The 16,805-nt window shown below is 40.0% G+C and overlaps 2 protein-coding genes across 2 annotated transcripts in view; one reads left to right on the forward strand and one right to left on the reverse strand.

The window, feature by feature from the left end:
• On the forward strand, positions 1–14,843 carry LOC134664424 (uncharacterized). Its single transcript, XM_063521068.1, has 6 exons — positions 1–990; positions 3,359–3,455; positions 4,321–4,434; positions 7,370–7,525; positions 11,974–12,046; positions 13,999–14,843. The coding sequence occupies exons 1-5, from the start codon at positions 65–67 to the stop codon at positions 12,025–12,027; spliced, it is 1,347 nt and encodes a 448-aa protein (XP_063377138.1). The 5' UTR covers positions 1–64; the 3' UTR covers positions 12,028–12,046; positions 13,999–14,843.
• LOC134664425 (uncharacterized) overlaps positions 14,702–16,805 on the reverse strand; it is a 25,752-nt gene continuing 23,648 nt past the window's right edge. Inside the window, exon 5 of the mRNA XM_063521069.1 lies at positions 14,702–15,287. Coding sequence (XP_063377139.1) covers positions 15,203–15,287 — 85 coding nt within the window. The 3' untranslated portion in view covers positions 14,702–15,202. The remainder of the gene's footprint in view (positions 15,288–16,805) is intronic.

The following is a 16,805-nucleotide window of genomic DNA, read 5'->3' on the forward strand; positions in this document are numbered from 1 at the left end:
GTTGTTCAAGTACTAGTCGAACTAACGAGTAGATTGGCTGATTAAAATTGGTAGTATAATAAAAATGTCAAAGATAGTAAACTCTGATCGCCCTAGGCGTTACTTTGGCGTGCACTACCGCCTCTTGAGGTTCTTAGGGCTAGGCTGGTGGCATCACCCGGACGAAGGTGATTTCAGGAACTTTCCGAGCTGGTACCTGTACTATTCTATACTCACTCAAGTCATTTGGGTGGCGGGTTTCGTCGGTCTCGAAACCATCGATCCTTTCGTCGGTGAAAAGGATATTGATCGATTCATGTTCAGTCTCTCATTCGTCATCACCCACGACCTCACTTGCATCAAGCTATACCTCTTCTTTTTCAAAAACCGTGCTATCCAGGAGATCGTGCGCACCATTGAAATCGACGTTTACGATTACTATCAAAATGTTGATAAAAATCGCAGAACAATCAGAATTACAAAAATCATGACGGCATCTTTTGTTTTTTTCGGGTGGATTACTATTGGCAATACGAATGTCTACGGCACTATTATGGATTTAAGATGGAAGAAAGAAGTAGCTCTTTTAAACGATACTGCCGTAAAGCCGCCACGGACGCTCCCTCAACCTATCTACATACCATGGACATATCAATCGGATGAATCATATATCGCGACGTTCGTGCTGGAGACAGTGGGTTTGCTGTGGACGGGACACATCGTCATGACTATAGACACTTTTATCGGGTCACTCATTCTTCACATGAGCTCTCAGTTCTCGATACTACAAGAGGCATTCATGACTGCATATGAACGCGCTCTATCGCAACTAATCTCAGACATGCCGCTTGATACGCAGGATGAATCAAATAATGAGAATATTGACATTCTTAAAGATCGTCTGGATGAGATAGAAGCTAAAGTTAAATCATTTTACACTGACGTTCAAATTGAATCTGCTATAGAAAAATCGGTAAAGACCTGTCTTCGTCAACATCAATTGTTGATTAGGTTAGTAATATCGGTATATTGTATATTAGTATTAGTTACAGTTTTTGATAATGATAACCTACAGATTGCGCGGCGCGGTAGATTCACTAGATCTAGATGCAACTTTTGCTTCCAAATGTTATAAAATAATTTGACTAAAGAGATTTCTCTGGACTATTATACAGATAATAGTACATTCCTACATACTATTTGTTGTATTTATCTATCTAAATCGTGGAGGCTTAGGTAGCAGCTCGAAACTTTTTGGCAAGCAAACATCGGTTGGGCCAACCAACTGCGTTAAATTGCCATAAAGTGCACTGTGAATTAACTAGAGGCAGGCGGTGCCAGTAAGGGAGCCAAACTTCGGGAACTTGGAATAAATAGCCGGCTACAAAGGGGATTGAATGCCATTGCATGTATTTAGCAGTTGACTGGCACACATTTAGGTATTTAGAACTGAGTTGCCAACTCCTCGCCTGTGACAAAGCGAAGCAATGCACACGGCTGTAAACGGGTTTAACACTAAGGCAAATTTAATATGTATGAAAAGAGAAACAAGAGTAAAATTGGAGCGAATCGAAAACGGAAATCTATTTAGGTTTATTTTGAGCTAGCCTTCGTAGGTAAAAGAACAAGTAAGTATATAAATACAATACATTAACAAAGCTTTAGCTTGGAACTAAACTATATAGAACCATATAAATAAATATACTTGAGGACATGTTTCTAATAAAGCATCCCGCATTATTTACAATTGTCAATAGGCGGATCTATGTCGATATGAAAGCAAAGAGGGAGTCTGTGTGACGACCTGCAATATCTCAGGATTACCGCCCTAATATTGTCACTCAAGCTTTTTTTACGCCTATATCAACATAATACGGTTCTTTATACAACTTTCGAGAACATTGAAATGAAGTTCACAAAATCTTTCTGCTTGCCTTTTCGCTTTGGGCGGATATTTTATTATTATTTCTAAAGTTCGCTAAGTATAACCGTCGTTATTACTGGCAATAGATTACTTAAACACTACATACACTTTAATCCTTACAATAATACTATGACTGTTAAACCCAGCAGCATATTTCGCTGTGCTATTTACAGTACTAGTCAATCAGCTACGAATATATGATAAACCGCTTCCGCACAGTTCATTTGCTGCTTGCTAGCTATATATGTGGAGTTGCTATCACGTAAATTGGAATTTTAGCAGTGAAAAATTTGAAAGTAGGTAATAAAAATACCCTAAAACATATTTCTTCGATTATTTAATTAAGTCCTGGTAGGAAAGAGGTATAATGCACATAAGATAAATATATAGAGTTAGACAAGACAAGTCTGCAACGATAGTCTGTTGATAGCACACGCAGTGCAAGTGTTATTTTAAACGCAAACTTCTATTAAATTATAACGTATAAATAACACTCGCATTGCGTATGTTATCACAATCGTTGGTAACATTTCTCGGTCTAACCCTATAGTTTTATTAAAATAATATTTGAAAAAACCAAACAAAATTATATTTGACAACAATAAAATAGACTACAAAACGACAAGGTCCTAAGATGACCAGCGACTTAAGATCTTAATCGATTATAGAAGACCAAATATAAAATAGTTACACAATATAAACCCCACCCCCTACCCTACCCTATCCTACCCTACCCTACCCTATCCTACCCTACCCTATACCCTACTCTACCCCTACCCTATAGTTCGTTTTTTTTAGCATTAGAAAGAACTTGCAAGAAGATAAGCGATCTTGACATGTCTTTTAATTGAAAAACGCTTTATAAAAATCAAAAACTATTACTTATGAAAGCAGAACAACATAAGTTATCGTATTAGATTCATAGTTGTTACATATTTGCCGTAACTTATTTTTAAAATGTGTTTTTCAATTAAAAGACACATCAAGATTGTTTACCTTATTTCTAATGCTAAAAAAAAAACCGGGCAAGTGCGAGTCGGACTCGCGCACGAAGGGTTCCGTACCATAATGCAAAAAAAAAAACAAAAAAAAAGCAAAAAACAACGGTCACCCATCCAAGTACTGACCACTCCCGACGTTGCTTAACTTTGGTCAAAAATCACGTTTGTTGTATGGGAGCCCCATTTAAATCTTTATTTTATTCTGTTTTTAGTATTTGTTGCTATAGCGGCAACAGAAATACATCATATGTGAAAATTTCAACTGTCTAGCTATCACGGTTCACGAACCGGCTCAGGCTCAGTTCAGGCTGTATCTCACGAGATACAGCCTGGTGACAGACGGACGGACGGACGGACGGAGGGACAGCGAAGTCTTAGTAATAGGGTCCCGTTTTACCCTTTGGGTACGGAACCCTAAAAACAAACTATACAATCTCTACATATTTGTTTCCAGTTGCGTGGAAAAGTTCCGAGTGACTTACTCCTACGGCTTCATGACTCAGCTGCTGTCCAGTATGGCGGCCATTTGCGTCGTAATGGTGCAAGTTTCGGTAAGACAACTTCATTCCAAATCTGGAAATATTGAATCGCTGTCTGGTGCATTAACAAGTTTTATTACTTGCGGTAGTAGGGAAATTCTATTGTTAAACTAGACTCCGTCTGTAACCCAATTTTCTGCCCTTAAATAAATAAAAGAAATCGTTCAAAGAAGTGGAGGAATATTTTTAAAATTTGAAGATCCTAACTTCAATGATTAAATTTAGACAGTGCATTGTCTCTCAGTATCTACTTAAAAACGGAACTAACTGTTTTTATTAGGGATGTACCGACTAGTCGCCGACTACTAGTTGGGAAAGCTGACTATCCGGCCTCATTTGTAGTCGGCGATTAGTCGGCGGCTAGTCGGCAAAAATGGCCGATTAGTCGGCACTTTATAAGTGACAGGAAAACAGGGCAAAAAGACATAAACAGCAAATATTTACCGTAAGCTTTTCACCTATTTTACCCAAATTCCTATTTAGGGTGCTTACGAAAACTTTTGTTCGAATTATTGACCGCTTGGTCTTTTCTTGTCCAATCGTCCGGTTGTCATATGAAATATAGCCTTATGATTTTTTTATTTATTTGATTTTTCAGCGTTACTATTTATAATACGACGAATAGCGCGAAAGGGGTAGAACGGTTGTTTTTAAGTGCATCTGAACCGAACTTAGAAGAAACTAATGATCCAACCGACTAGCCGACTAGTCGGCCTAGATTAGTAGGCCGACTAGTCGGCCTACTAATCGGGGCCATCCGAGCGCTGATTAGTCGGCTAGTCGGCCAAATCAACAGCCGGTAAATCACTAGTTTTTATAAATTTAAAAGATGGAAAGACGGCATCATCATTCATTACACCGAGATCTTTTGTTTTAGCAAGATGCATCGAGTTTCAAGTCTATTCGTCTCGTGACATCCCTGGCGTTTTTCATGGCAATGATCATACAACTTGCCATACAATGCTTCACGGCGAACGAGCTCACGCTTCAGGTTTGTCCTTTTAGAAATGTGTACTATTTTAGGTATGCTGTATAGCTATTTTAATGTTATTATAAAGACAAAAGCACATCAAACACAGCGCTAATACAGAAGAAAAACAATCATTAAAATGGATGCACTGTTTGACGCGAGAGAAAAACGATTAAAAAACAAAGAACAAGGCACGAGTGCACGAGAATTGTGTAGGTTAGGACCACACTTGTGGTTCGCGCACAATTAAGTATGTCTCGAGTGGGATTTAGACGTATTTTAGACGACATTTTAGATTTTGACACCACAGGCTGCGCAACTGTTATTTATACGCCATAACTTCATAAAAGTTTGATGTTGCACAGTCTGAGCTATCAAAATCGCTTCAGACTTATCTTGGTCTGACTCTACAAGTCTACACGATATCGCTATCAGCCAGACATCATAATTTAAAAATAAATATCGGCCCCATATCTCTTATATTAACATTATCGTAGTCTGCGCTTGGTCTTACCTGTAAAATGCTTCATCAGTGAGAGTGCACAATAAATTGGACTCGCAGAACTTTTAATTAAAAGAGATAAAACGAGAATATGTAGTTACAGCTCCATTTCGCACCAATCCAATATCGGAATTCGGAAAGCTTGTTTCGTCAACATCATAAATCACAAAATAACCGAGTGTTCAAAATTACATGCGAATTTAATTCGTATGCGAACGTTTCATGAAAATATTTTTGATGTTAATAGCGGATAGTTTTAGTGGCGCTGAAGTGGATAGCCTCGGCCACCACGGGCTCGCCTGCTCTTCGGGTGCCGGCCGCCTGTCTCGCCATTCCGCCCTCAATGACATCCTGAGAAGGGCGCTCGTCAGTGCCGGCGTTCCCGCCGCTCTGGAGCCCCAAATAGTGCGGAACGACGGTAAGCGCCCTGACGGGATGTCACTGATTCCCTGGAAGATGGGTCGTGCGTTGGTATGGGACGCCACTTGCGCTGACACGCTAGCGGCGTCCTACGTCCCATCGACCAGCAGGCGTGCTGGCGCGGCGGCGGACACCCGGGAGCGTCTAAAGGTAGCCAAGTACAGCTGTCTCGGCGCCCAATACGAATTCGTTGCATTTGGCGTCGAGACACTTGGTACGTGGGGCAGAGGCGCACACATGCTCCTTAAGGAGCTTGGGAAAAGGTTGAGGGAGGCAACGGGTGACCCCCGCGCGGGCAGCTTTCTCGCACAGCGAATTGCCATCGCAATCCAGCGCGGGAACGCTGCCTGCGTGTTGGGCACCCTCCCGAGGGCGCCAAATTTTGATAGGTATTTTTAATTTTTAGTTTTAATTATTTTAATTGTAGTTAGTTTTAGTTTTATATTCCTATTTATGTCTTTTAGTAATTTATGTAATTTAATATTTCTTATAATGTTGTACATACATGATTAAACACTTCTATTTCATTTAAATATGCGCAATATACTTCTGATTTTTAAAATATATAATTTTATTTTGACCACGGCAGATACTAACGAAATAATTGAGGAATTCTACACAATACACAAGTTATTAAAGCGTGGTAATAAATAAAAATACACCTTTAAGGGCACAATCATACTCATAAACTGTAGTCTATTTTCGCGACTTACAGTGACTTATATTTTCTATTGGATATGCGATATGCCTCGAGTCGAGTAAGTACCTAGTTGGAAGAGAATTAGGATGAACAATAAAATACCTATATTGATTTATACTAATCTCAATACGTGACTGACGTTAATAGGAGTGCGCAAGCGGTATGCAATGAAATTAATATAAAAAAACAATATCATATTTAAAATCATATTCCGCTGCCTAACTACGACCTAACCTAGATACGATGAACTTTGCCGAAATTTAATCTAGTACCTACCCCGTCCACGACATCCTGAAATTAATGGTTCAACAAATTTTTAAATTAAATAATGCATCTTATGTAGCATACCGATTCGTATGTTTTATTATTGAAATATTACGTCGGTTATACTTACATACAACGAATGTTATAGGTAATATTTAAATGTTTAGTTAAGTCAAAGTAGGCAGACAACTAGAAAGATAACATTTAATAACTACAATTTAATAAAACTACCTACAAAAAAAATTGTAGTTTTACTATTAAAATAAATGTTAGGTAACTACACTTGAGTCGTATATCCTATTTGTTACCAGAATTGTTTATTCGCGATCGCGTTCAGATTTGAATGTTCAGTGTTCACTATTGGCATACTGTCCATACTGACGTTAATCCCCGCTCGAGCCGCCAATATCAACGAGCAACGAGTGTCCCGGGTGGCCGCCAGTCAATCTCGCAAATGCTGTCTTTAGCGAGGCATGTGAAATACACCACCCTTTGAATAGCTTACTGAGGTCGTAGTCGTAAGTTACGTTAAGTCAGTAGGAAAAATAATATCAAACCAAACTCACTTTTGAAAAAGTAATAAAAACGTATTATTAGAGTTTAAAAAATCTTTTATCAATGAAATTTTTTTCAAGGTTTAGCGTTAAATATTGGGTCGTTATTTCTTTATTTTGAGCATCCGACGACACGGGAATGTGTTATTTCGGGAATGAGCGTACAAAAGCAAAGTTCATATCTACTATATTTTTCTCTCAGACTAATTAATATTTTATGTAGCCACGTGTAAGAGCCAACTGCAACTTTAACATAATTATATTCTGATTGAATCGACCGTTTAGCTATTTTGTTTTTTAGAAATTTAGAAGTACATTTAATCAGAATCACTAGCATGAGAAGTACTTATTATGTGATGTGACTAGCTACTTACTATTATTAGATTAATTATCAGAAAAAGTAACCCATAAATGGACCACAAATTCTCAACTATTACTTTTTTAAATTTTCCAGGGCAGGGTAAATTGTCATTTACATAAAAGTAATATAACAATGAGTAATTGAATATATTCCAGGCCGAGTGCGTTTCGGACGCGATTATGCAGTCGAAATGGGAGCGTATGTCGCCTCGCGTACGTCGGTACCTCCTGATAGCGATGATGCGAGCACAACGGCCTCTCAGGCTATCAGCTGCGGGCTTCGCTTACATGGACAACCGGTGCTTCTTGGCAGTAAGTATTCTGAAGAAGTAGGATGCAGTCGAAATGGGAGCGTATGTCGCCTCGCGTACGTCGGTAGCGGAGGCAGTTATAAAGTTGACCCAAAAATTTTTTATTAAGCTATGAGCTTAATCATATATGTTCCTTGAGTAATTCTAAGCATTTCAAGCCTGGGAGGCAATAAGAAATGTGTGTCTACTCGGATTTGTAATGGATTCAAACTTTCAACCTCTTTTTAACCCTGTTAGGGGATGAATTTTACAAAACGCTGAAATTACTTTTCCTGTCTTTTAATAATATCCCCAAATACAAAGATTCAAGTCCCGCGTTCGAAAATTTTTTTGATATCCATACAAACTTTCAACCCCTTTTTCACCACCTTAGGGGATGAATTTTCAAAAACGCTGAAATTAGTTTTCTTGTATGTTTATAATATATCGTTTTACGAAGTTTCAAATTCCTAGCTTAAAATAAAACTTGAACCCCATACAAACTTTCATCCCCTTTTTAACCCCCTTAGGGGTTGAATTTCCCAAAATCGCTTCTTATCTCTTGTACACTTTATAAATGTAATCTAGTGTGCAAATTTCAACTTTCTATCTTTTGTAGTTTCGGCTCCGCGTAGCAAAAATCTCCAACCAAATTTTTCAACTTTTTACGTTTTTCTTGTAAAATTACTATGAAACTGAAAAAAACAAATATCAGCAATGAATTCTACGTCTTTGGTTTATACGAAAATGATACCAAACTTGCCCAAGTACCCACCAGGATCAGAATAGATTTTTTATAAAGATGACGGGTGGCGGCCGTCTTTGTACCCCACCCTCCCCCCCACCCCAGGCTAGAAATGCTTAGAATTACTCAAATATCAGATGTGATGAAGCTCATAGCTTAATAAAAAAATTTTGGGTCATGTATGGCAGCGTTACATAACTGATTCCAGTATCGGTACCTGCTGTTAGCGATGATGCGAGCACATCGGCCTTTCAGACTATCTGCCGCGGGCTTCGCTTACATGGACAACCGGTGCTTCTTGGCAGTAAGTATTCTAAAGAAGTAGGATGCAATCGAAATGGGAGCGTATGTCGCCTCGCGTACGTCGGTACCTTCACATAGCGATGATGCGAGCACAACGGCCTCTCAGGCTATCAGCCGCGAGCTTCGCTTACATGGACAACCGGTGCTTCTTGGCAGTAAGTATTCCGAAAGAAGTAGGATGCAGTCGAAATGGGAGCGTATGTCGCCTCGCGTACATTGGTACCTGCTGATAGCGATGATGCGAGCACAACGACCTCTCAGGCTATCAGCCGCTGGCTTCGCTTACATGGACAACCGGTGCTTCTTGGCAGTAAGTATTCTCAAGAAGTAGGATGCAGTCGAAATGGGAGCGTATGTCGCCTCGCGTACGTCGGTACCTTCATATAGCGATGATGCGAGCACAACGGCCTCTCAGGCTATCAGCCGCGGGCTTCGCTTACATGGATAACCGGTGCTTCTTGGCAGTAAGTATTCCGAAAGAAAGGATCCAAACAAGATAGGATTGCATGGCGCCTCAAGTACTTCGCTAACCATATCATGACGATGACGCGAGCACAACGGTATTTTAAGCTAACTGATGCCTGTACGGATATGATGGTCGTTCTTTGTCTACGTGACAGCGTGATAAAACGGTATCCGTCACTTTCTATCCCACGGTGTTAAAAAGTGACAGTTATTTTATCACGTGGATAAACATGGATAAAGCCATCCATAATACGCTGGCTGCTTCGCTTACGTGTACATGATTTACAACCTTTGATTCTTGGCTGGAAAAAGATTACGTCGTTAAAGTGCATAATCATATATTTTTGAACACTTTGACTGCTCCGATATATGTGATGGCAACTGTAACTACCTTAAATTTATAGGCAAAAATAGGTTGTCCGCGAGTCACAAATCTATTCGACTATCTGTCACCGGGTATTTGTAAATTATACAATACGGCCCGTTTTCATTGCTGTAGAGTGTATTTTAAACGTGAATGTGCGTCGCTATCTTTTAATGGCAAGGCAATGACTTGAGAATAGCGTCCGTAAGCTCACCGTTGCCAAAAAGCTGCCACACTGTTGTATTTTAACATATTTATTGTATTACAGACACCGACAAGTTTATCGGGGCAGCCAAGGTGCATATATAAATATTTAAACAATTCTTGCTAGTTTTAAGCACCTCGGCGACTCCGATACATCTGTTGGTGACTTAATTCATAGTAATTTGTGATCAAGAACGGCAGATGCCACGAATGCAGATGACGGTGGCCTTGATGGCTTGGATGCCTTGGGCACTTTTCTTTCGTAGGTATATGACATTTGTTTCAGCTTAAAGTCTAAAGTACCTATTACTAAAATGTATCTACTCAACTTGTAATTTTCCCCACGCTTTTGTATTTCACAAATACAAAATAACGATAACGTGTTCTCATTTCATATAACGAAGCGATCTCTTTCCAATTTATCAATAATAGGGGTGCACTATTCGAGCGACACAAATGATTGACCGACTTCCATTATGAATTCGCGGGTCATATATCGATACCAATACAGCGATATCCTTTTACGTGTATAACAGACCCATTATTTAGTTGGTATACACTCTGTAATAATTATAGGTATACGGTATTATATTTATGTACGGATGAAGTATTAAATGTCTTGCCTCGGGGAAGGGATCATAACAGGCGTTTTTTTTTTATTTATCGATAGTTTACATTTACGGGAACTATCATTAAAATAATAAAAATTGGTAAGGTACATTAAAGTTACTACATATGTATGTATATTCTTCGCTTTGATCAGGCTTCTTTTCAATTCTGATTCCCTGTGAAAAATCAACTATTAATTATCATCTATGTACATTGTACACACCGCAACACTTTTAACTGTCCATCGATGGACCTTATTATTCCTTTTGTACCTAATAACGTCCACCGATAGACAATTAACAGCGTGGGGTATATTCTTAATACTTCAGATGCTTGTGAATTCTGTTGTGATACACTTGTACCTAAACCGTTTTCTTTAGTACATATGAAATTAAGTACCTCAAATAAAATGGCGCTATATTCCATTGCTTTCCAGTAAGTAATAAAAACTTCACCGTGCTCTGTATGTTGTAAGATGGCTTCGATTCCAAACCGGTTAATTGGCTTGGCACATCTTGGCAGTAGCTCAAAGCAACCTATTATGGAAGAGAGAAAATAGACAGGTACGACTGTGGTGAAACCCGGTTAAATCAAACCTGGGTAAATTGAAAGTTTAAGTTCAATCAGTGCGAAGCCGTTTTGTTTGCGAATAACGTAAATATAAAAGTTATTCCAAAGAGCCTTATTCCAAAGAAATTGCGATTATTTTGGTTTTGGTCACAGTCAAAGCTTTTAGGATCTATATCTTATTTATTGATTTAATAACAGCTCCAAATATCGAATTGCTTAATTTTTACGACCTCTTTTAAGCATTAAAATTTTAATGTCTAAATATATTCCGTGTACCCAGGTTTCACTGTAGTTGAAAGTCGGCTCTGATATAGGTCACAGTTTTCATCTCTTGCAAAGCTGAGTGCCGCGGGAGAAATGAACAAACGGCCTGCTCAAAAATTAAAATGTGACACAGATGTCGGCATAGTACCAGCTACTAAGGGGACGCAAAGGAACTCTGTTCTCACAAACGTGCACTGCTTTTTCGCAAATGTGTCTATAGTGAACATAAATCTTTTCATTTGTCATGCTCTGAAAGAGAGTTATTATTGTTCTGAAAGGTGTGCATAAAATGATACGTTTCATTTTAGGTTCCCAGTACGATTTTATTCATTTTTTTTACGATATAAGCAAATGAAAGGGTATAAATGGATTTGTTATACAATTTCCATTCTGATATTTGACTTCCCATTCCATAAACTACGATACTTTTGCCTAAATTGTAAATTGAAAGTACCCTCAAAAATACTATAAAAATGTGTACTTAGCCAGGTTTAAAAACACATGCATTTTACTTTCCTCGTATTCGAAATGAAAAGTAGAATATTTTCTTGTACGTATTTAATTGTAGGGAAGGCGCATTTGTTCTATGAATATAACATGTACTTACTTAGGTACATATTTCTTTAGGTAAATTAGCTTTAGCTTAGATTAGGTCTGCATGTACTTACCATGTACCTACTGTCCAATCCTAGGTCGACTATAAAATATGTACTTACCAAATAATATTATGTAGGTACTTATTTGATCTGTGTGAACCAATGTTTCCTCAAAATGTCCCGGAAATCTATTTAAAAAAAAGGTTTTTATTTTATAACGTACTAAATCGAAGCCATTCCGCTCAGGACAAATTGAATATGTTCAGTTATGCGTTATGCCAGTAATGTTAGACCCCGACCCCAACTTACCCGAGACGTGACTCAAATAAAAATACGTTTTTCATTTTCAGATAATGAAGGCCGCCTATTCGTACTACGCGGTCTTGAGCCAGAAGGAGGTGTAGACATAGATTAAAAAACTAGGTATACATAGCAGATCCTGCGGGAAACGGGGCCCAACCTTAGTGACCGACAATTTGGGTTCCGTGCGGGGCGGTCCACGATAGACGCGCTCAGCACACTGAGGAGGTACAGCGAGGGTGCGGCTGCGAAGAAAGAGGGAGTCGTGGCGGTATCACTAGATGTTGCCAATGCTTTCGGCTCCCTTCCGTATGCAGCGATAAGGGAGGCACTTAAATATCATGGAGTGCCATCATACATTAGAGGAGTTGTGGAGCACTACCTCACCGATAGGGTGGTGCTCTACGACACTCCAGGAGGCCTACGCACAAGAGCTATGACATGCGGAGTACCACAAGGGTCTGTACTGGGCCCCCTATTGTGGAACATAGGATATGACTGGGCCATCCGGGGGGCCCAGCTTCCTCGCATGATCACCATCTGTTATGCAGACGATACAATGGTGGCCGTGCGGGGCCAGGACATGGAAGAGACCTTGTTTAGAGCAGCGGTGGCAGCGGAATTGTCAGTGGGCCGCATTGAACGTCTTGGCCTGAAAGTGTCGCTCCCGAAGACCGAAGCAATTGTCTTCGGGGGATCTGGATGGACGCTACCTGACGACCTCACCATTACTGTCGCAGACGAAATGATCCCGGTCAAGGAGCACATAAAGTACCTGGGTCTTGTTCTAGACCGGCGTTGGAACTTCGGGGAGCACTTCAAGAGATTAGCTCCTCGAATTGTTGGCGCTGCTTCGGCCCTCAGTCGATTGCTACCAAATGTCGGTGGGCCGAAATCCCCCTGTCGGCGCCTGTACGCAGGCGTCGTCCGAAGTATGGCCCTATACGGAGCACCGATTTGGGCAGACCGACTCTCCGCCCAAACCAAACCTCTTCTAAGGCGTCCTCAGAGAGTGATAGCACTGCGCATCACAAGGGCGTACCAGACGGTGTCTTTTGCGGCAGCATGTGCACTGGCAGGCACGTCACCCTGGGAGTTGGACGCAGAAATGCTAGCCGCAAGATACCGCGTGCGAGCAGAAGCGATAGCGCGCGGAGAAGGCCCTGATCCGGAAGCGGCTGAAAGAGCTCAACAACAGGCCGTTGAGAGATTGAGGGAGCACTGGAAGAGAGACCTGGAGGACTCCCCCTATGGAGTCCGCACTATAGGGGCGCTCCTCCCGTCGCTCGACCAGTGGATTGATAGACAGCATGGTGTGCTGAGCTACAGGATGACGCAGGTAATGACCGGACATGGATGTTTCGGTCATTACCTGCATAACATCAAGAGGGAGCCCACGCCAGTCTGCCACGAATGTGGTGACCAAGACGACACGGCCCAGCACACCCTCGAAACATGCAGGCGTTGGGACACGGAGCGGCAAAGAATGACGGTGGCTGCGAGAATTACGGGAGGGGACCTCTCGCTGCACAACATTGTTTCGACCATGTTGCACAGCGAGAGGGCATGGAAGGAGGTGGAGGCCTTCTGTGAAATGGTGATGCTACAGAAGGAGGCAGCGGAGCGGTTGCGCGAGGACGACGTAGACGCGCATCCGCTAAGGCGCAGACGTAGAGGAAGAAGAAGAGCGCAGTATGCAGCTGCTGCGCGTCAACTTCCCCCGTCACAGTAGGGCCTGTGGGTAGAGGGCCCACACTCCACGGTTTCACACGTCAGGGGGGAGAGTCAAAGCGTTTCTGACCCACCCTCCTCAGATGCGGGTGCCCTGGCGGAAGCCAGCCAGGGATACCGGGGGGGGCGTCCTGGTAGAATGTTCGCGATCCCAGGACGCCTCCCCAAACGGCATATTGCGGGAAACGCCGGTGTGGGTTTAGTGGGTAGGCTCCTCCCCTCTCTAATTAAAGAGAGCTGGAAGGTGAGAGTCCCACATACCCCCCACATTGGGCCCACCTCGGGACCAGGGGGACGATGCGTAACGGCATTCCCACATCGAAAAAAAAAAAAAAAAAAAAAAGGTATACATAGCAGATACGCAACTTCAAGACATTGTTTTTAGCTGTGAGAAAATGAGAGCCATCGCTTCTTAATTACCAACAGGATGTAGATTAAAACGTGGGTTATTCTTGTCTATCAATTATTTTTGAAACAAGGTTTTACTGGGCTAAACCAAGCAGAATAGCTTTTCTTTTTGACGTGATAACGTCTTATAAATCCATGAACAGCGGTAGCATGCACGAAAAAGGGTCACGTTGTGGACAGATCTCCATGGTAACGTTACGACCACGTTTTCTTATGACGTTATCACGCAAAATTATCGTCCGTAAACCGATTTTACAGACAACCATATTTTTTTCGAAACACCTAATTACAGTAATTACTATTATAATTTATAAGATCGCTTTCTCCTGTTGTTTGAAATACTATATCTACCGTATTTTATTTAGGGGATAATAAAAAATTATGACAAACTTCACAATAAAATGTTATTGTTGCGTTTACCAGTTTAATAAAAAAAACTAAAGAAAGTAGAGACGTCAAAGCATATGACTCTCATACCAATTTCCCACTTAGGTACATACCTAGTGGCAAAGTGTCGAATCTGCTATCATGTAATCTGTTCACGTGGACCCTCTACATAAGATCAAAGCCTCTAGTCCCTCTAAATAAGATTAAAGCCTAAGGATATTATAAGTACGTTCTAGAAATAATACAAACAACTTGTGTTTATAAATTTTATAAACTTAGTATAAAAGTTCATTGTAACCTTACGCCGTTGTAACATTTTAAGTGATATTAAGTTAACATTATTCTAGGCTATCACAGTTGCTCGGTAGGTTAATAATAAATACCTAATTAAGTATTTCTAGATTTTTTTTACTATAGCTTTACTACCTACCTTTCCACCTAAACTTATACATTTAGACAAGTTTAATCTTACGCCAAATTCCTACACTTGAGTCATAACCGGCTATTGTTACAAATCTTTCTATTTTCAATATCAGTATTATGTTAAGTAAATATTTACATATTTGTGTATGTAGAGTTGTACACCATTTATGACTCATATACTATTTAAGAAGACAAATAATTGCGTGGAGACTTGGCAATGACAAAAGCATAAATTCATAGTGAATGAATATAACCATGAAATACGTGTTTTTTGAATAAATTACCTATGTTTATGTTTTATGTTTATAGTAACGATTGAGCAGAATTGAGTCATAGCTCTAGAAGGGGGGGCTTGGGCGAAGGCGAGCGGTTCCTGTCTGGCACCTTTAGATCCAATACGGTCATTTCTTCACACCTGTAAACAAGAAAATCAGATGAGTTCTAAAACGATACCAAATAGAAATTAAGGTCCCTTTAACGTGCCTTTAGGCGTTAAGTCCGCCATTTGTACATTTTTCCTGTGTTTGTGATAAAGGTAAAGTGGAAAAATTCATACCGTCTCGGGCGAGACTCGAACTCGCGACTCTGTAATACCAGCCCAATTGTTTATATGCCATGCGCCAAAAGTTTTCTTTCATACGTTTTCTTTTTCTTAAGGCTAACCATAAGTAATAAGTACCTACTCTAAGAAGACAGTAACTAACTTCATAAACGCTATGTTTTTTTCCTCAAAAAGGTAAGTTTCCCTCTTCAAAAACAGTCTTTCAAATGGTCAAACATTTTTAATCACAATAACTATTTCTCTACCTTCATAATAATACCCTCCTAAAACATTACAACGGAGAATAGGATACCGATTGAATAGTTCCCAGAGGAGGTAAAACTTGGCGTACCGGTTATTTCAATGGAAACCAGGTACTTGCAGGGACTCATTTCTATATTATGCACGGTGTTATCCCACGAATTATTCATAAAATATACATTTGCGAGTCGCTTGAAGGGTGGCAGGGGGTGTTGGAATTACGAAGTAACAATTTTAATCTAAGCGCCATTGCCATTCTTGCCATTCCATACCTCTGTAAGGTTTATAATTAAAATACTGACACTAGTTGCCTAGATATCTGTTCCAGGTATTTTCTCAAGCCCAATTTCGAAAAATAGGTATATTATGTAGAAAGCAACAAACACAAAAAAAATCCACATAGAATATATTCTATATAACCACTTAATCGAACCTTTACCTACTTAATCTAACTAATCTTAATTTTAATTTCTCTTCTTATCTTAATTTTATTTTTAATCTTACTTTTTAGGGACTTAATTGAAACACGCAGCCATGCCTTGAAAACCTCGGCCGCTTAGATATATCTGATGCCGACTGTACCAACGAGCTGGAGAAGCCTTAGCCTAGTAGTCATAAATATCCTTCAGCATGTTGAATGTGCTTTGAAGAATGTAAAAATTCATAAAAACTTGTCACTTTTCGCTGTCGGCAACAAGACAATACATATTGCCGGCAGCAATTAAGTATCCAATGTTCCCAGAAACAACATCACTAAGTGAGAAACGTTCACGAAACAAATAAAACAACATTTCCACGCTTTGTTTAACTTGAACTAACGTTCAAAGAGGCCAGGCATTCAATTAACCTGTCTTCAGCAGCTGCGGAAACACCGGCGGGATAGGCTGGGAGTAAAAATTAATAAAGTTGTTGCTGTTTATTTAGATTTTTTTATTGTTCAAATCGAACGGTTGCTTAAACTATTTTGAATGAACGTTGAATTTCATTGGCATATTTTGAAATGTGGGATTCTCCACTCCAGTTTATGTGAAATAATTTTTAATAAAGAAAGATGCTTAGGTCCGGTTTCAGCACAAGGAATAAATAAGAAAATAAGATAGAAAAGCTTCTCCTTTACAGCCTGTAATGTAA

Source organism: Cydia fagiglandana, chromosome 5 (assembly GCF_963556715.1).
Source record: "Cydia fagiglandana chromosome 5, ilCydFagi1.1, whole genome shotgun sequence".
In the NCBI taxonomy this organism is placed as follows: Eukaryota; Metazoa; Arthropoda; class Insecta; order Lepidoptera; family Tortricidae; genus Cydia; species Cydia fagiglandana.

Bases quoted from the DNA above. Each gene is read 5' to 3' on its own strand.
- LOC134664424 (XM_063521068.1), top strand. From the start codon at position 65: ATGTCAAAGATAGTAAACTCTGATCGCCCTAGGCGTTACTTTGGCGTG. The intron at 991-3,358 runs GTTAGTAATATC...ATTTGTTTCCAG, and splicing joins CAACATCAATTGTTGATTAG to TTGCGTGGAAAAGTTCCGAG. The intron at 3,456-4,320 runs GTAAGACAACTT...CTTTTGTTTTAG, and splicing joins TCGTAATGGTGCAAGTTTCG to CAAGATGCATCGAGTTTCAA.